At 44.4% G+C, this 13,898-nt stretch overlaps 1 protein-coding gene and 1 long non-coding RNA gene across 3 annotated transcripts in view; one reads left to right on the plus strand and one right to left on the minus strand.

Annotated features, from left to right (window-relative positions):
• Window positions 1-13,898, plus strand: part of Rasgef1b (RasGEF domain family member 1B) — a 509,760-nt gene that overhangs the window by 349,780 nt on the left and 146,082 nt on the right. For both annotated transcript variants that reach the window (XM_087908846.1, XM_087908847.1), the window contains exon 4: window positions 10,344-10,424. In XM_087908846.1, coding sequence (XP_087764972.1) covers window positions 10,344-10,424 — 81 coding nt within the window. The remainder of the gene's footprint in view (window positions 1-10,343; window positions 10,425-13,898) is intronic.
• On the minus strand, window positions 2,916-4,711 carry LOC125395188 (uncharacterized). Its single transcript, XR_007230487.3, has 2 exons — window positions 4,411-4,711; window positions 2,916-3,177 (listed from the first exon to the last, which is right to left on the minus strand). It is a non-coding gene; the product is annotated as an uncharacterized LOC125395188 (long non-coding RNA).

The raw sequence follows: 13,898 nt of genomic DNA on the forward strand, positions 1-13,898 counted from the left end.
AGAAAAATTACCTGGAATTATCTGTGACTACTGGAGGCAGAGGCAGGAGGATCTTTTTATGAGTTCAAGGCCAGGCTGGTCTACACAGCAAATTCCAAGTCAGTCAGGTCTGCAAACTGAGACCCCATCTTTACAATAAGTAAATAGAAGATGACAGGTAGATAAATAGATTGTCAGATAGATGATGTACTCTTCGGGTCATGCTTTTTAATAAGTAAAATGGACCAGCTGGTTTATCAGTTGAAAACTAAATGTAGCACCCGACAGTCCCTCCACAGATGCTCCTTAGGGCTCCATCAGAGCTGTCACATCTCTCTCTGTTCTAGGTTCCGTTCAGAGCATCTTCTCTTGACCAGAAAGCTCAGCTGATCAGGATTCACAGCCACAAGACACAAATCCTGTTTCTGACCACACAAACAGGGTCAAAATACATACCTGCAATGTCAGAAATGGGGTAAAGTCTTCAAAGCAGACAATATCGGGGCAACCATTATTATTATTATTATTTTGCCATGTTATACTTGATATTAAAACAAGGAAGCTCTCCTTAGCCTCAGCATCCCTGAGGTATACAGTAGGTAATGGGGAAGAGCAAGACTCCAGCTTGAGCCGGATCCAGGGTGGAATGCTCCAGTGTGCCCCTTCTCAGTTTCAGTCATGGGGTTGGACCTCTCTGTCATCTCCTACCTAAACACTCCTTTTTTGTTTTTAAAGTAAATTAGCTATTTATTCAATCTCTTTTCATGTCAAATGTTCTGGGCATATTCTACTATAATCATTATATCCTCTGAAACAGGGAAAATTGGATATCAAGTTATATTCCATATCAACTGATTATCTAAAAGTGTAAAATGAAAAAAATGATTTATCATTTCCTTCTAACATTTCTAATAACTCAGCAGAGGTGTGAGACACAAAATGTTAGTAAAACATGACCCAGGAAGAGCAGTAATGCATTTCTCATGTAAGTTTATGTGACATAATCTGTTAATATACAAAGCAACAAACTTTTAAAGTGTTCTATTCACTGAGATTCTGCCATAGCTTTACATAACAAGAGACAACATAGCAGGCCTGCTTCTCAACATCAGTCTCAGGTTCAATATGAAGCTGTTAGAAACAAAATCAGGAAGCCCTGCTTTTTACATGCTAAATGGATTGTAAGAGTGCCATTATACACAGTAATGAACTTAAGATAGCTACAAGACTGAGTTAAAGGCACAGCATTGCAGTCCAAACAAAATCATACAAAAAGTAACTATCGCTGGCTACATAAAAATCTCCTGACTGGATAAAACTTGCATATAACGTGCACTTTAGACCCGTTAGCTCTCAAGTTCAGAGTTCCACTGTCCACGAAACAATTCCTCTCCAAAGTCAGCACATCGTCAAAATTAATTCAAATGACGTAACACAATCTAACCCTAAAAAAACATTCAGTTATTTCTGGCGTGAAGGTAAATTCCAGCTTTGGGGGCTTTCTCGTGCTGCAAAGGGCTGGTTATCTCTGGCTCCTTCAAAGCAGCGTGCAACAGATTCTGTGTCTGTCGTTAACCTCCGTCAAGGGCAGGACTGATGGTGCCCAGCTCTGACCTCCCAGGAAGCATGGCCACTGGAGATGTGTGAGATCAAAGACATTCTGTTCTGGTAGCTAAACATAACAAACCATCCCTCACCCCTTTCAGAGCTCCTTCCCTGAGTAAATCAAAGTATACATGGGAGGGAAATAAACTACACTTATCTACAGAGGAAGGATTTTGACTATGGATGTAATCCCTACTTGGGAAATTCTTACTAGACTCATTTTATTATTTCTGATCACATCTTAAAGATGCAGCCAAATTCAGTTTCTGTTGATTTATCATTAAGCACTTCTAGTAGGACAGACTAGCTTTGTTCCAAATGTCTTAACCGCTAGTATGACTGCAAAGTATCCACCAGGGTCACCAAACACTGGACGAGGAAAAGGTGTCCAGGCAGCAGCAGGCAGCAGTCATGACCTTTCAGACAGCACTGACAGGATTGTGTCTGTGCACTGTGGCTCCATTCGGCACATCATCAGCCAACCGGTCCCACTTAATCCTAGCTATGCAGGAACTTTTTAGGCAGGTAGGGGAGACCTGCATTGTATGGAATTGATGTTAGCTGTTAAGTTTCTTAAAAATTGTACAGTAATTCTGAGAAGGCTTTTGACTAACACAAAAGAGGGGGAGCAGGCGTCTATCCTTGATGGTGCTCTGTCCAAAGATGTTTCTCTTTCCACACTTTCTGCATCCAAGAGTCCATGAAAGGAGGATGTGAATATCAGCCAAAATTACTTACTTTGGAAACAGAAGGTGCCCTGAAGGTGGGAGCACCATTAGGCTTATTCCCTTTTGTAAAAGTTGTGTTGGAGTATAAAGAATTTATGGCGATTTTCACTTCTCACTATTTTAGCATTTTATACACACACACACACACACACACAAACACACACACACACACAAACACACACACACAAGTACATTTGCAAGAACAAGTGTCTTGGACAAGTGGGAATATCACAGAGATCCCAAAGGAGGGAGGGCTGTTCTGCCAAATGAGAACATAGAAGGATTTTAATGTACAACATCCGATGGAAACTACAGCCATGTTTCATTGTGAATGGGAAACTGATCAACTTAGAAAGGGAAGTGAGGAGTGGATGCTCGGAGGCTGGGAGAGGTCGGTTTGCTCTAGGCTGAGAGAAGAGCAGAAGCAGAGGTTCTGAGGAAGGACACTGGAAGGAGGAACACGATGCAGCATCGGTCAGGACTAAGAGGAAGAATCTGACCAACAATAGCCCAGAGGCCAAGATGAAGCTTTATTCTGCATGGGAAAGAGTGGGAAACTTCTGAAGTGTTTGGTTTGAGCAGGAAGAAAATAGAACACCACCGTGGGAGGATCACAACTTGCTTTATTTTTAAAAAGATCAGGCATACTGTGGAGAACAGATTTACACGGAGCTATAATACAGATTCTTCTACAGCTCAAGAGATGTATAAGAGGGCAGGCAGCTAGAAGTGGAGGCTGCCACTTCTGTGAAGCTTTCTTTCCAGTGTGTTCCTTCAGAACCTGACTTGCTCACTGGACCCACCTTGCTCCCTGGGCATCATCATCATCACCTCCGCTTTGAGAATGAGGAAGTGTATGGAAGGCCTGGAAATATAGGATGTGTATTAAATCCCTTCACACAGGAGATGGTAGAATCGTGTAGGGGCAGGGAGGAGCGGGGAGAAGATGGGACCAAGACAGAATAAAATAAGCAGAATGTGCGTGCGGGAGACAGCAGGAAATTTTGACGCAGAATGTGCGTGCGGGAGACAGCAGGAAATTTTGACGGTAGCAGAAACTTGAGCGAGGAAAGTGGGGTAAATCCACCCAAACGCAGCACATTTACAGATAAAAATGCTGTATTTAAAACAAATGGTGGTGTTTGCGCCATTTGATGCTGTTTGTCTCATCCTACACAGAGCACCGCTCTGCACCTGACTGTGCTCACTCCGTGTGTTTCTCTTCTCCTATCATCCTGTCCAGGGTTTGTTCTGCTTCCTCTACTGTCCTAGCACATAGGAACCTGTCCATGGCCATTCCTACCAACTTCCCTCCAACCCCAGTGTGCATTCTGTTGATTCTAATGGTCTGACTAACCACGGGTTACCGATGGGGTTGACTCCTTCCGAGGGGTCCCTCCTCGGCTAGTACCCAGTTGTCTTTCCCCTGCTGTTTTACAGTCTCCTCTCTATCCATACGTAAGTTGAAATCTCTTTCTATAAAGATAATAGTCAAATTGGATTAGGATTCACCCTAACGATCTCATTTGACTTAATTAACTCTTTAAAATTTCCAGTTTCCAGCCAGGCATGGTGACACATGCCTTTAATCCTAGCACTGGGGAGACAGAGATAGGCAGATCTCTGTGAGTTTGAGAATAGTCTGGTCTACAGAGCAAGTTTCAGGATAGCCAGGGCTATTACATAGAGAAACCCATCTTTAAAAAAAAAAAGAATCAGCTTCTAAACATAGAACTGAGGCAATTTGAGGACTTCATCGTAGGAATTTGGTGGGTGGCACAATCCAACCACAGCACGTTTTTCCCCATCCATAACCATCCTCAATTATCTACATTCCTCCAAGTCATCCGCACCCAAAGGTACAGGTGACAGCACTCTACATCCTCGCCTCCTTCTTCTTCCTCCTCCCAGAACAGTTTTCACCAGGATTTTTTTGTAGGTGGAGTTTTCCTGTTCCCACCACCTGCTTCCAAATAACCAACATGGATACTTAAGATTACTTATAAATGCTTGGCGATAGCTCAGACTTGTTACTAGCTAACTCTTACTTTTTAAACTAACCCATATTCCTTATTTATGCTCTGCCACATGGCGGTACCTTATTAGCATGGCACAGTCATCGCCTGCTCCCTCTGCATCTGCTGTGAGTCCAGATTCCACCCTTCTTCCTCCCAGCATTCTCTCTGGGTCAGGCCGCCTCGACCAATTTCTTCCTGCCCAGCTCTTTGGGCAGTCAGCTTTTTATTAACGATGACAGCAATACACACAGTGTCCCAAGGTTGTTCCACGGCACTTCCTAGCCTCATTCTCCTGCTGAGGATGAAGTTGAACTCCAGCGACCTATGGGAACTAGAGAGAACGGTCTCTTCCCCTGTGCTGTTTTCCCACGCTTCAATAGATGACTTCCTGTCTTCATTTCTCTTTTCGCTTTCCTGAACTACTAGAGAATTCGGGTTCACACCTTAGAAATAAATGGGCTGAGATTTAAGTAACATATGCTTTGTTTTGACATTCTGAAGAGCTATGCCATTTATATGCCTCTCTTTGGGGATATATCAGAGATTGTTTATTGCTTTAGGCATATTGCTTTATTGGGCCTTCTAAAAAAATTATACACAATGAAACCCCGAAGAGGTTTTGTATCAACCAAGTGTCAAAGCCAGTTTTAAGGGCAGTGCACTTTTTGCCGTGCCATAGGTTTCTCACTTACAAGGCCCTTAGGGATAGACAAACTTAGTCTGTAAGCGTTGACTATTTAAAGATTGTTCTTATTGGTTAACATGCTTTATTACTTCTATAAAATATTTTAAATATTTGTTTATTTTATAAATACTCTAATTGTATAAGTTCTGATAGATTTGTATTTAAAACTGTGATCAGTGAGTAGTGAATATTTTAAAACTTTGAAGTAAACATACCTACTTATAATACTAGTAAACATCTAAATAATCTATCTGTACCTTTCATAATCTTTATTATTTTCATAAGTTTTGCTCAGATATTTTAAGAAACTGCTTTATGACACAGTTTATAAATAGACATGTAAAAACCCTTCACTAAACTTAGCACAGAAGTAAGTTCCAGCACCTAGAGAATCATTAATGATTGACAGCTGGGGCGGAAAGCTATGCATTAGGCTATAATGGAAACTCATAAATAGCTTCTGTTTTATGCCACAAAAGCTCCAAGGGAGAGTTACAACTAAGCGTCTCTCATTAGAATAGAAACAGGAGCAGTATTGTTTCAGTGTTGGTTTGTCTGCTAAGCTGAGTTTCTATTTAAAGCCTCCAAATAAGGTTGTGATGCCACACCCTTTTACTCTGGGGAAACTGAGGCTTAGCAAGGCTCGGCAGCTCACTGGTTATGTGACTTAGTAATAGGCTGGAGCTGGAGTTTGGCCGAATGTGTGTGATTCCGTGCTCACCATTTCCACCATGGCCCAAGCTAAGGAAATTATAGGCTAGAGACATAGTCAGCAGTTACTCATTGAAACCAGGGACAGCCTGGGCACAGCAAACGCTCGAAACCAATGCAGCCATAAAGAGGATGTTGGTCATCTGACACTGAGTTACTTAACCTCTGTGGCCCTTAGTGTCTGCATCTGTAAACGTGAGGTTGATATGGGACGTGTGTATGTGGGTGGGGGGGGGGAGTTGCTGTTCAAAAGGAAAAAAGGTGGTGTATGTGTGTTGTAATATATATACACACACCCATCACATACACTATATACAAGAGGCAGCTCGGTAAGTCAGCCAGGCCCTTTTATACAGCTGTAAGCCGACTGTGAATAACGAGAACTGTAAACATGTTGATGTCTTTGGCCCTGGAGTTCTATTTTTGGAGACATAATCTAAAGAAATGATTCAAAGCACAAATAAAAAAGAGTAGTTTTAATCACAGGAGAAAATAGTAAAAATTTACCCAAAGACCTCACTTGTGTCCCGGTTTGCATCATGGATGGGGCGTTGTGTTTTTACTACATAGTGGCAATCCAGACTACATCAAACTGCTGGAAATATACAATGCAGGATGGGAAGAAGGCCCGCGGGTCTGCTACAATGCAGTGTGCTTGCTAAACACACATGCATTTGGATCAAGGCTGGCTGGAAGCTCACCTATGGGAGGAGGTCCTAGTAGTAAGGTCTTTTCCAAGCAGCGCCTACTTTAATGTTGTAGGTGTTGATAGCTTGGTGGTAAGTTCAGGCCTTAGGAAAGTTTCACAAAGCATGGTGGACGAATGAGGACATTTCAATATTCACTGTAAAGCACTCAGGAAAGGGAAATTTATATGCAAAAATTTCGGGGTGCAGGTGGGGAGGTGGGTGAGGACTGAGGGAGATACAAAAAATGCATAATATTGACCTGGGAAACCTTAAAGTTGAGATGCTCGCCACACTGACCGCCCCCCTCCTGCTCCGACCCTGTCTGCTCAGAATCCTGTGATAATAATAACCAAAGAGCGAGGAGGCGAGCCTCGCAGCAGGCACAGTTCACTAAAGTTCAGCCAGACTGCACTCATGTGGAGTAAAAGGGAGGAAGTCTAGTCAACCCCGGGTGAGTCAACCGGTAGCCGCCCTCCACCCTACCCTCCTCCTTTCCCAAGGACGCTTCACTCTGTGTCTGTGTGCTGCTTGACCCTTCCAAGGAAGGGACGGTGGCGGCCTGGGTGGGGCAAGTCCAAAGCCACTTAGTCCTTCAACAGCCAGGTTGGGGGAGAGGCAGCTAGAGCAGGGGCCTGGGCCATGACAGCTATCTGCCTCACATCTAGATTCAGGGATGTCTCCCTGCTCTTTTTCCACAGGTTGTTTGAGATGTCCCAGCTCCCTCTTTGGTGCCCAAATTCGGATGTGGTTCTGGAGCACTGTGAAGAGCAGCTACGGTGGTCTCTTAGCAGTTCCTTAGGAATACCGACACTACCTAAGCAAGCTTCTGCTAGGCTTGCTCTGCATTTAAAAAAAAAAAAGGAAAAAAGTGTCAGGGGGAGGTTAGCTAGAGAAACGGTAACCCTTGATAGAATCTGCTTCCGTGGCAAAACAGGCTCGCTCCCAGCTCGCTTGGAGGAGTGGAGAAGAGGATGCGAGAGCTGATGGGGTTAAATAGCCGTGTCTTATCCAGAGTATAAAAATAAGGCCCTGGAGGGAAAGTCCGTCTAGATCCTTTAGCTACCCAGTGACAACCCTTAAGCACATGTGCCCTGACAGATCCCCCTGTTCAATAAGGTGGGAAGAACCAGATGGTCTCGCTCTTCCTTCAAAGCCCTGGTTACTTCTGTCTTTTCATACAAAGAGTCACTCATATTTCCGGCTATAGGATGAACACTGAAGATTGCAATTCTATCCGAAGGTCTTTGATGCCTTGCTAGCCTGAGAGGCCCAATCACAAAGGTAGAGCAGGTAGCTCTCCCGCTACCTCCCCCCACTTCCCCGACACCCCTTGGGGATCACTGACTTTCGTACACACCCACTTGGGGATCCGTGACTTTTACAACTCCTTGGGAGAGCTTGGGAAGATAAGAAGTGATAATTGCTTTCACTTCACAGAGGTCTGAAAGGATGGTTAATTTCCCCTGCAGGGAAGGGGCTCAACATCGCTGTTTCTTTTTTTAATTCCACATCTATCTTAAGTGCTCTCATTCCCCTCAGTCAGCAAGCGGGAAGTTGGGGGCACCAATGTTAATGCCAGCCAGCCATGTAAGCAATTCAGCACTGAAACAGGAACAAAACTGTGAGAAAACCCTGAGGTGAGCGCAGGGGACACGAAAGAGGAAAGTCTGTCATCATTACTATGTACGTGACACTAGTCGACATTTTGCATATAGACCCATGTAGCCCAGAATCATACTTGCCCACGAAACAAATGGTGTATAGGTAAGGATCTGTGTTTTGCAAATGCTCTGTTGTCTTAGTCTCAAGTGAACCCAGCGCAAAGGTTTCAAGGGGATGTTTGGCCTGCAGAAAAACAGGCTGCTCAGGCCCCCAAGAAAGCTAGTTCCGCGTTGCTATAGCAACTGAAGGGCAGCCTTCTTAAATTCATCTACTGCTTCCAACAGATTGACTTCATCCAAACCCAGTCATGTTTCTCCATCATCAACACTGCAAGCTTTATTTTCATTTAAAAAAAAAAAAAAAGCAAACACCCAACAACAACGACAAAAATGGTTTCAGTCTCAAGTTAATAGATTTATTCAGGCCTTTTTCCTAGAGCAATCCAGTGTCTTTTTATCTCTAGAAGGTGGAAGTTGTAATGGGATCCTTTAGAATCCCATAGAACTTTCACTCATAATACGGCTGGGGCTTGTGCCAGTGGGGTTTGACGGTAATTACACTTTGATGGCTGGAACATGACCTGTGAAATGAATTGCTGGTCTCCGTTTAACTCCTAATGGACAGCAGGCCGTCTCCCTGAGCATCTGAGCATAGCCCCTGCTTTCCGGCCTCTGCAGTCAGAGTTTGGCCCGATTTCTCTTGAGGGGAAATTGCAGAACCTCCTTCCAAGCAATTATGCTTTGCCCTTCTGGGCCATAGGTATCTCTACAATCCGTCTCAAAATACTCTGCGAGATGTGTGTAAATAACAGAAGCCATATTCATAGGCAGGGCCACCCTGGTGGAAAACGTGTGATCTGCCCTAGTGAGGTGAACAGAAGGTATTTCTTAGCAGCGGGAAGGGAGATTCCAAACCACTGGAAAAAAAATCTTCCTTTGCCTCAAGAAACACAGCCAATTAAGGGACAGCAGGGGTTAGGGATGTGTCAATATTTGCTGGTTTATTATTAAAGTTCATTTTTATTTTATGGAGTGGGCTGATATGTTTAGTTCTTTTTTTTTTCATTAACAAGTCTCTCACCATCCCTTCTCTATCAAGACTACAAGAGATAAATACAAGTCGTGAGAAATGTGAGTTTGGATTGGAGGCAGTTGGGTCTCATTGCATATCATGGAAATTCGTAAAGACATGAAAAGTTTCAGTTGGCTGAAGAAAAACTTACCTAGGGGAGAAAGATCTTACATCAGAGGTTCTCAACCTCCCTAATACTGTGACCCTTTAATACAGTTCCTTATGGTTGTACTGACCCTGCCCACCCAACCATAAATTTATTTTTGTTGCTTCTTTGTAACTGTAATTTTGCTATGAGTTTTGTTACTTGCTCTTAAATTGACTATGACTCATAATGTAAATATCTGATATTCAGGGTGTATGGTATTCGACTCCCGGGATAGGGCTGATTGACCCCACAGGGGTTTGCAACCCACAGATGGAGAACCACCGGCCTCCACTGTGGAAGGACCCTTGCTAGATAGTGAAGCCACCAGAAAAGCAAGACTTAAATCCCTCCTCAGCAGCCCACATTCCCAGGGGAATGCTGTGTTCTCTAGCAATATGGTACAGAGAAACCTATCCCGCTCGCCTGTGAAGCAGCCATGTGCTTTCTTGGGATTCTGATCTGGGCTTTATAGGATGGGTGGGAATTCCCAGGCAGACACTGAAGAAAAGGTATTAAGAACCAGGAGTTGCACAAAGACGCTGGGGACTTGTGGCAATCACGTGGAACAATGCAGCTTGAGGTTTGTGATAGTTGTTGGAGAGAGTTGGAGCTAAGGCTGAAAAAGGTCAGTGGGGTCTCTTCAGTGGGTTCTGAGCAGAGAGTCAAGAACTTTGGAAATTTTGCCACATGGGAATCAGAAGCCAGACACTTCCGAGTGCTGTTTCCAGACAATGAGATTGGAGTCTAATACGCTGATCTAAGTCCTAGAAAGATCCCTTAACAGATAAAGCAGAAATATTCTGAATTTCTGTCAACATGTATCTGTGAATTCTTTGGACATGTGGTAAGTGGTTTTGTAATGTGTCCCCGTACAAGGTTAAATGGGTTTGCACAGGCAGCAGCCTGAAGCAACCTTGTGAAAGTGCTGGCTCAGGCATTTCAGTGTCACCCATTGCATTTAGTACTGGAGGCAGTTTTGAGGCAGAGAATGGGTTCCTCCCTGCAGGAGAGCCCCCACAGTCTGAAACCTCTGTCTTCTTTCCGCAGGAGCAGCGATGGACGCCTGTGTACTGCAGTCTCGCTGCCGCGTGCCTCAAGAGCCCTCTGATTGAGAAGCCCGGAGGGGAAGTAAGACTGCTTTCTCATCTTGTTGAATGTCATAACTGGAGCAAAATGGCCTGCCTTTCTTTTCGTCCTGAGCGATCGGGGGAATTGATCCAATCCATCTCATAAGAGTAGTTGTTAAAAGTCCTGAACTTTCAACTGTTTGGTTGCTACTAGCGAGACTTTCCTTTGGCAGAGTGTTGAGTCCGACAGACATGGCTGGAGTACCCTTGATCTCAGCATCTGCCTCCCCTTCCATCCCAGTGAATTCTCTCCACCTCAGTCTTTTGAGCTTCCCTGTCCATCAGGGTTTGTTAGAAGGATGCGGGTACATTTACAGTCACAGCATCTTAGTGTGATGTTCAGACACAACTCTTTGTTTTAAAATATGTGTCGCTTAAGCCATCTTGTAGCATAAAGATGTTGCCTCTAAAGGTTGTGTGGGTCGTGAAATGTTCTTCTGGACTTGGAATCAGACCCATGCAGGACCGGTGCAATGGGAAGTGTGGGAGCTTTCTAGAGTTGTACTGGTTTGGCTCAAATCCAAGGTCTGGCCTCCTCTAGCTCTAGATTTTGAGCAAGTTCCTGTTAAAAGAAACATCATATACCAGGCCTTTTGTTTTGTTTTGTTTTGTGGGGCTGTTGCAAAGGTGAAATATTTTACTCCATATTCACAACTCAGGTGTTTCTTTAAACTTGTCTTGTTTTCTGTCTAGCCAAGTCTTGGATGGGTTATGCAGATGAGTTGACTGAGCAAAACAGAAAGCTAAATAGTAAGTTTGGGCAAAGCACATTTCCAACTGGCTGAACTGGAGAAACTGGAAGACAGCAATACACTTTAGAAAGTAGTGAAGAGAACTGGGCAGTGGTGGCACATGCCTTTAATCCCAGTTCTTGGAGGGCAGAAGCAGGCAGACCTCAGTGAGTACGAGGTCAGCCTGGTCTACAAAGAGAGTTCCAGGGTAGGACAAGACTGTTATGTAGTGAAACACTGTCTAGGAAAAAAAAAAGGAAGGAAGGAAGGAAAGAAAGAAAACAAAGAGAGAAAGAAGAAAGAAAGAAAGAAAGAAAGAAAGAAAGAAAAAAGAAAGAAAGAAAGAAGGAAAGAAAGAAAGGAAGAAAGAAAGAAGGAAGGGAAGAAGGAAAGAAAGAAAGGAAGAAAGAAAGAAGGAAGGGAAGAAGGAAAGAAAGAAAGGAAGAAAGAAAGAAGGAAGGGAAGAAGGAAAGAAGGAAAGGTGAAGACAGTCCTACTGAGTGACTCAGAGGCATTTTCCAGGCACAATTTCACACAGGCCATAATGTACTCGGTTTCCCACAGCCTGCCTGCCTTTAGCTGTTGAGATGCCTCTATACATAATCCATTGCCGAGGATGAATCATAGTCTCTGGGAAAGAGAAAAAAATACATAAAAATTCTTTAAACGGTTCTTTCATAGATGCATATGGGCAAGCCAGTTCGTACAATCCTTCTAGCAGGATGGGTCTCTCTCCTTTCCTAGCTCTGGGTGATTTGGCCCCAGTTCTGCATTCAGCCCATGGCCTTGGTCTGTAGGGTGAAATCTGGATGAGGAAGCCTGCCTCTGACTGTGGTGTCAGCAGGCCTGACATTGAGCAGACATGGCAGGGAACAGGCCAAACTTCCTGAGACTGCGTTCGCTCAGTGTTCAGTGAGGTCTGTACTTCCACTCTGCTGACTTCGCTTCAGTGAAAGGAGTTTCATGTGTCCCGAGGTGAAACCAGCCAACAAACAAAATACTGCTCACAAAATGCGCTGGCAACCGCTTCAGCGCTCATTGCTTCTCTCAGCTGCTGACCCCTCTGGTCCGTAGCCTCCTCATAAATCACCACTTTGCCTGAGAAGAGAGGGCTAGGCTGTCCAACAGAAGTTCATGCCCCTCAGAGAGGTCTCTTTTGACCAACTGGAAGGAACTCAAGTCCAGTATGGCCACTCTGGGTCCAGGGACATGGTTTCTCCGTGTGGGCCTCAGAGTCTTCTCACCTGCTATTCAGTGAGCACAGTTATTTCTGTGTTTTCTCAAAACTGTTGGGTTGAGATGGACCCAAAAGGACATTTTTGTTCTCTCTTTTCTCACGGCCCTGGCTTCTGGACCTAATATAGCTGTTGTAAGCTACTCTAGTGAGTTTACTTCTCCATCACTCTGATATCCATGCACCTGGTGAAAGTGCAGGGGGAGATCTATGGCCCTGACAGGATAAGCAGTGTTCAGGGTTCAGTTACAGGAGTCAATGGAAGTCAACTTGATGTGGGCGCTTGGCACTGACCGCTACTCTGCTCAGAATCCAGTCTGCCCTCCTCACTGCAAAAGCTTTCCTGGGGTAGAAGACTGAAAACTAGACCTACATGGGAGTTCAACACCCAGATGAAGCTGTCCCAACTGAATTCAGAGCCAGTGTTTCCTCGCGGGAGAGAAAGTAGGGTCTTACAAAAATGCCAGCTAGACAGACACTTCTGGTGTGAGTTCATAATAGAAGGAAAGAATATTTGGGAGCCACCTGTAGTAAAACACCTAAAGGATAACTCTGTTTTTAATGGCCATGATCGGAGTAAAGCAGGGACACTTTTGGGTGCTAACTGAGAAGGAGAAGGAAAAAAAAAAACTCACTGTAGGCAGCGGGCGCTCCAGCTGAGAGTGTGTGACCTGCAGATGAAGGAGAGTCGGGTGTTTTAGCTTTGCATAACCGGGAGTCAGTGCCTTTCGGGTGAAACATACAAATTTATGGAAATAAGAATGCAAATGTTAAAAATATGCCTTTTGGGATTTCCTGGGAATAGCCTAGCGGCCGGTTTTCCTTCTCTTTGCAGCTGCTCAAGATCCCGTAGTGAAAACTGGAGCTGAACTCGGCAGGGCAGACTCAGCAGTGCTACAGCTAGAGGACTGTGTGACCTGGGGGAGGGGATGCTCTCTTGAGTTGAATCAGGGTAGAGTATTTAAGAATGTTTGATGGTAAACATGCTATTCCTTAGAGGTTGCTCAGATTACAGCCAATGCAAAAAAAAAAAAAAGATTTCTGGCTTTAAATAAATTAATTAGAGACTGAAAGTGGACGGTTCAAGAGGAATTAGCCAATGATGGCAGAGATCCAAAGATCCAAGGATATAGGTAGCATTAAGGGGTGGTGTGGAACTTCACTCCCTGGGTCTTTGAAAATTCCTATTGGTGCTTCTAGAAGGCATTGTGCAAATGCCTTGGAGCCCACAACCCTCACAGGCCTTGGGACAAGGAAGCAAACAGAGTCATTTGGATTAGGGACTGCCCATGACCGTGGTGAGGCCAACTTGCCTTTCTCCGAGGAATTCAGACGATAGGTAGACATATCTTGGCTCCAGAGAGACGTAACTTGAAGACTCGGTTGGAGTGGGGGAGAAGGCAAAGAGATACAGCACTAAGAGGAGAGTGGTGTTATTAAATGGAAGGGTGCGGATGAGAAAGTAAACACGCTCCCTGGACCTTTTTGTGCTTCTGGGTGAGCGGAGGGG

Source organism: Myodes glareolus, chromosome 8 (assembly GCF_982192425.1).
Source record: "Myodes glareolus chromosome 8, mMyoGla1.1, whole genome shotgun sequence".
NCBI lineage: Eukaryota > Metazoa > Chordata > Mammalia > Rodentia > Cricetidae > Myodes > Myodes glareolus.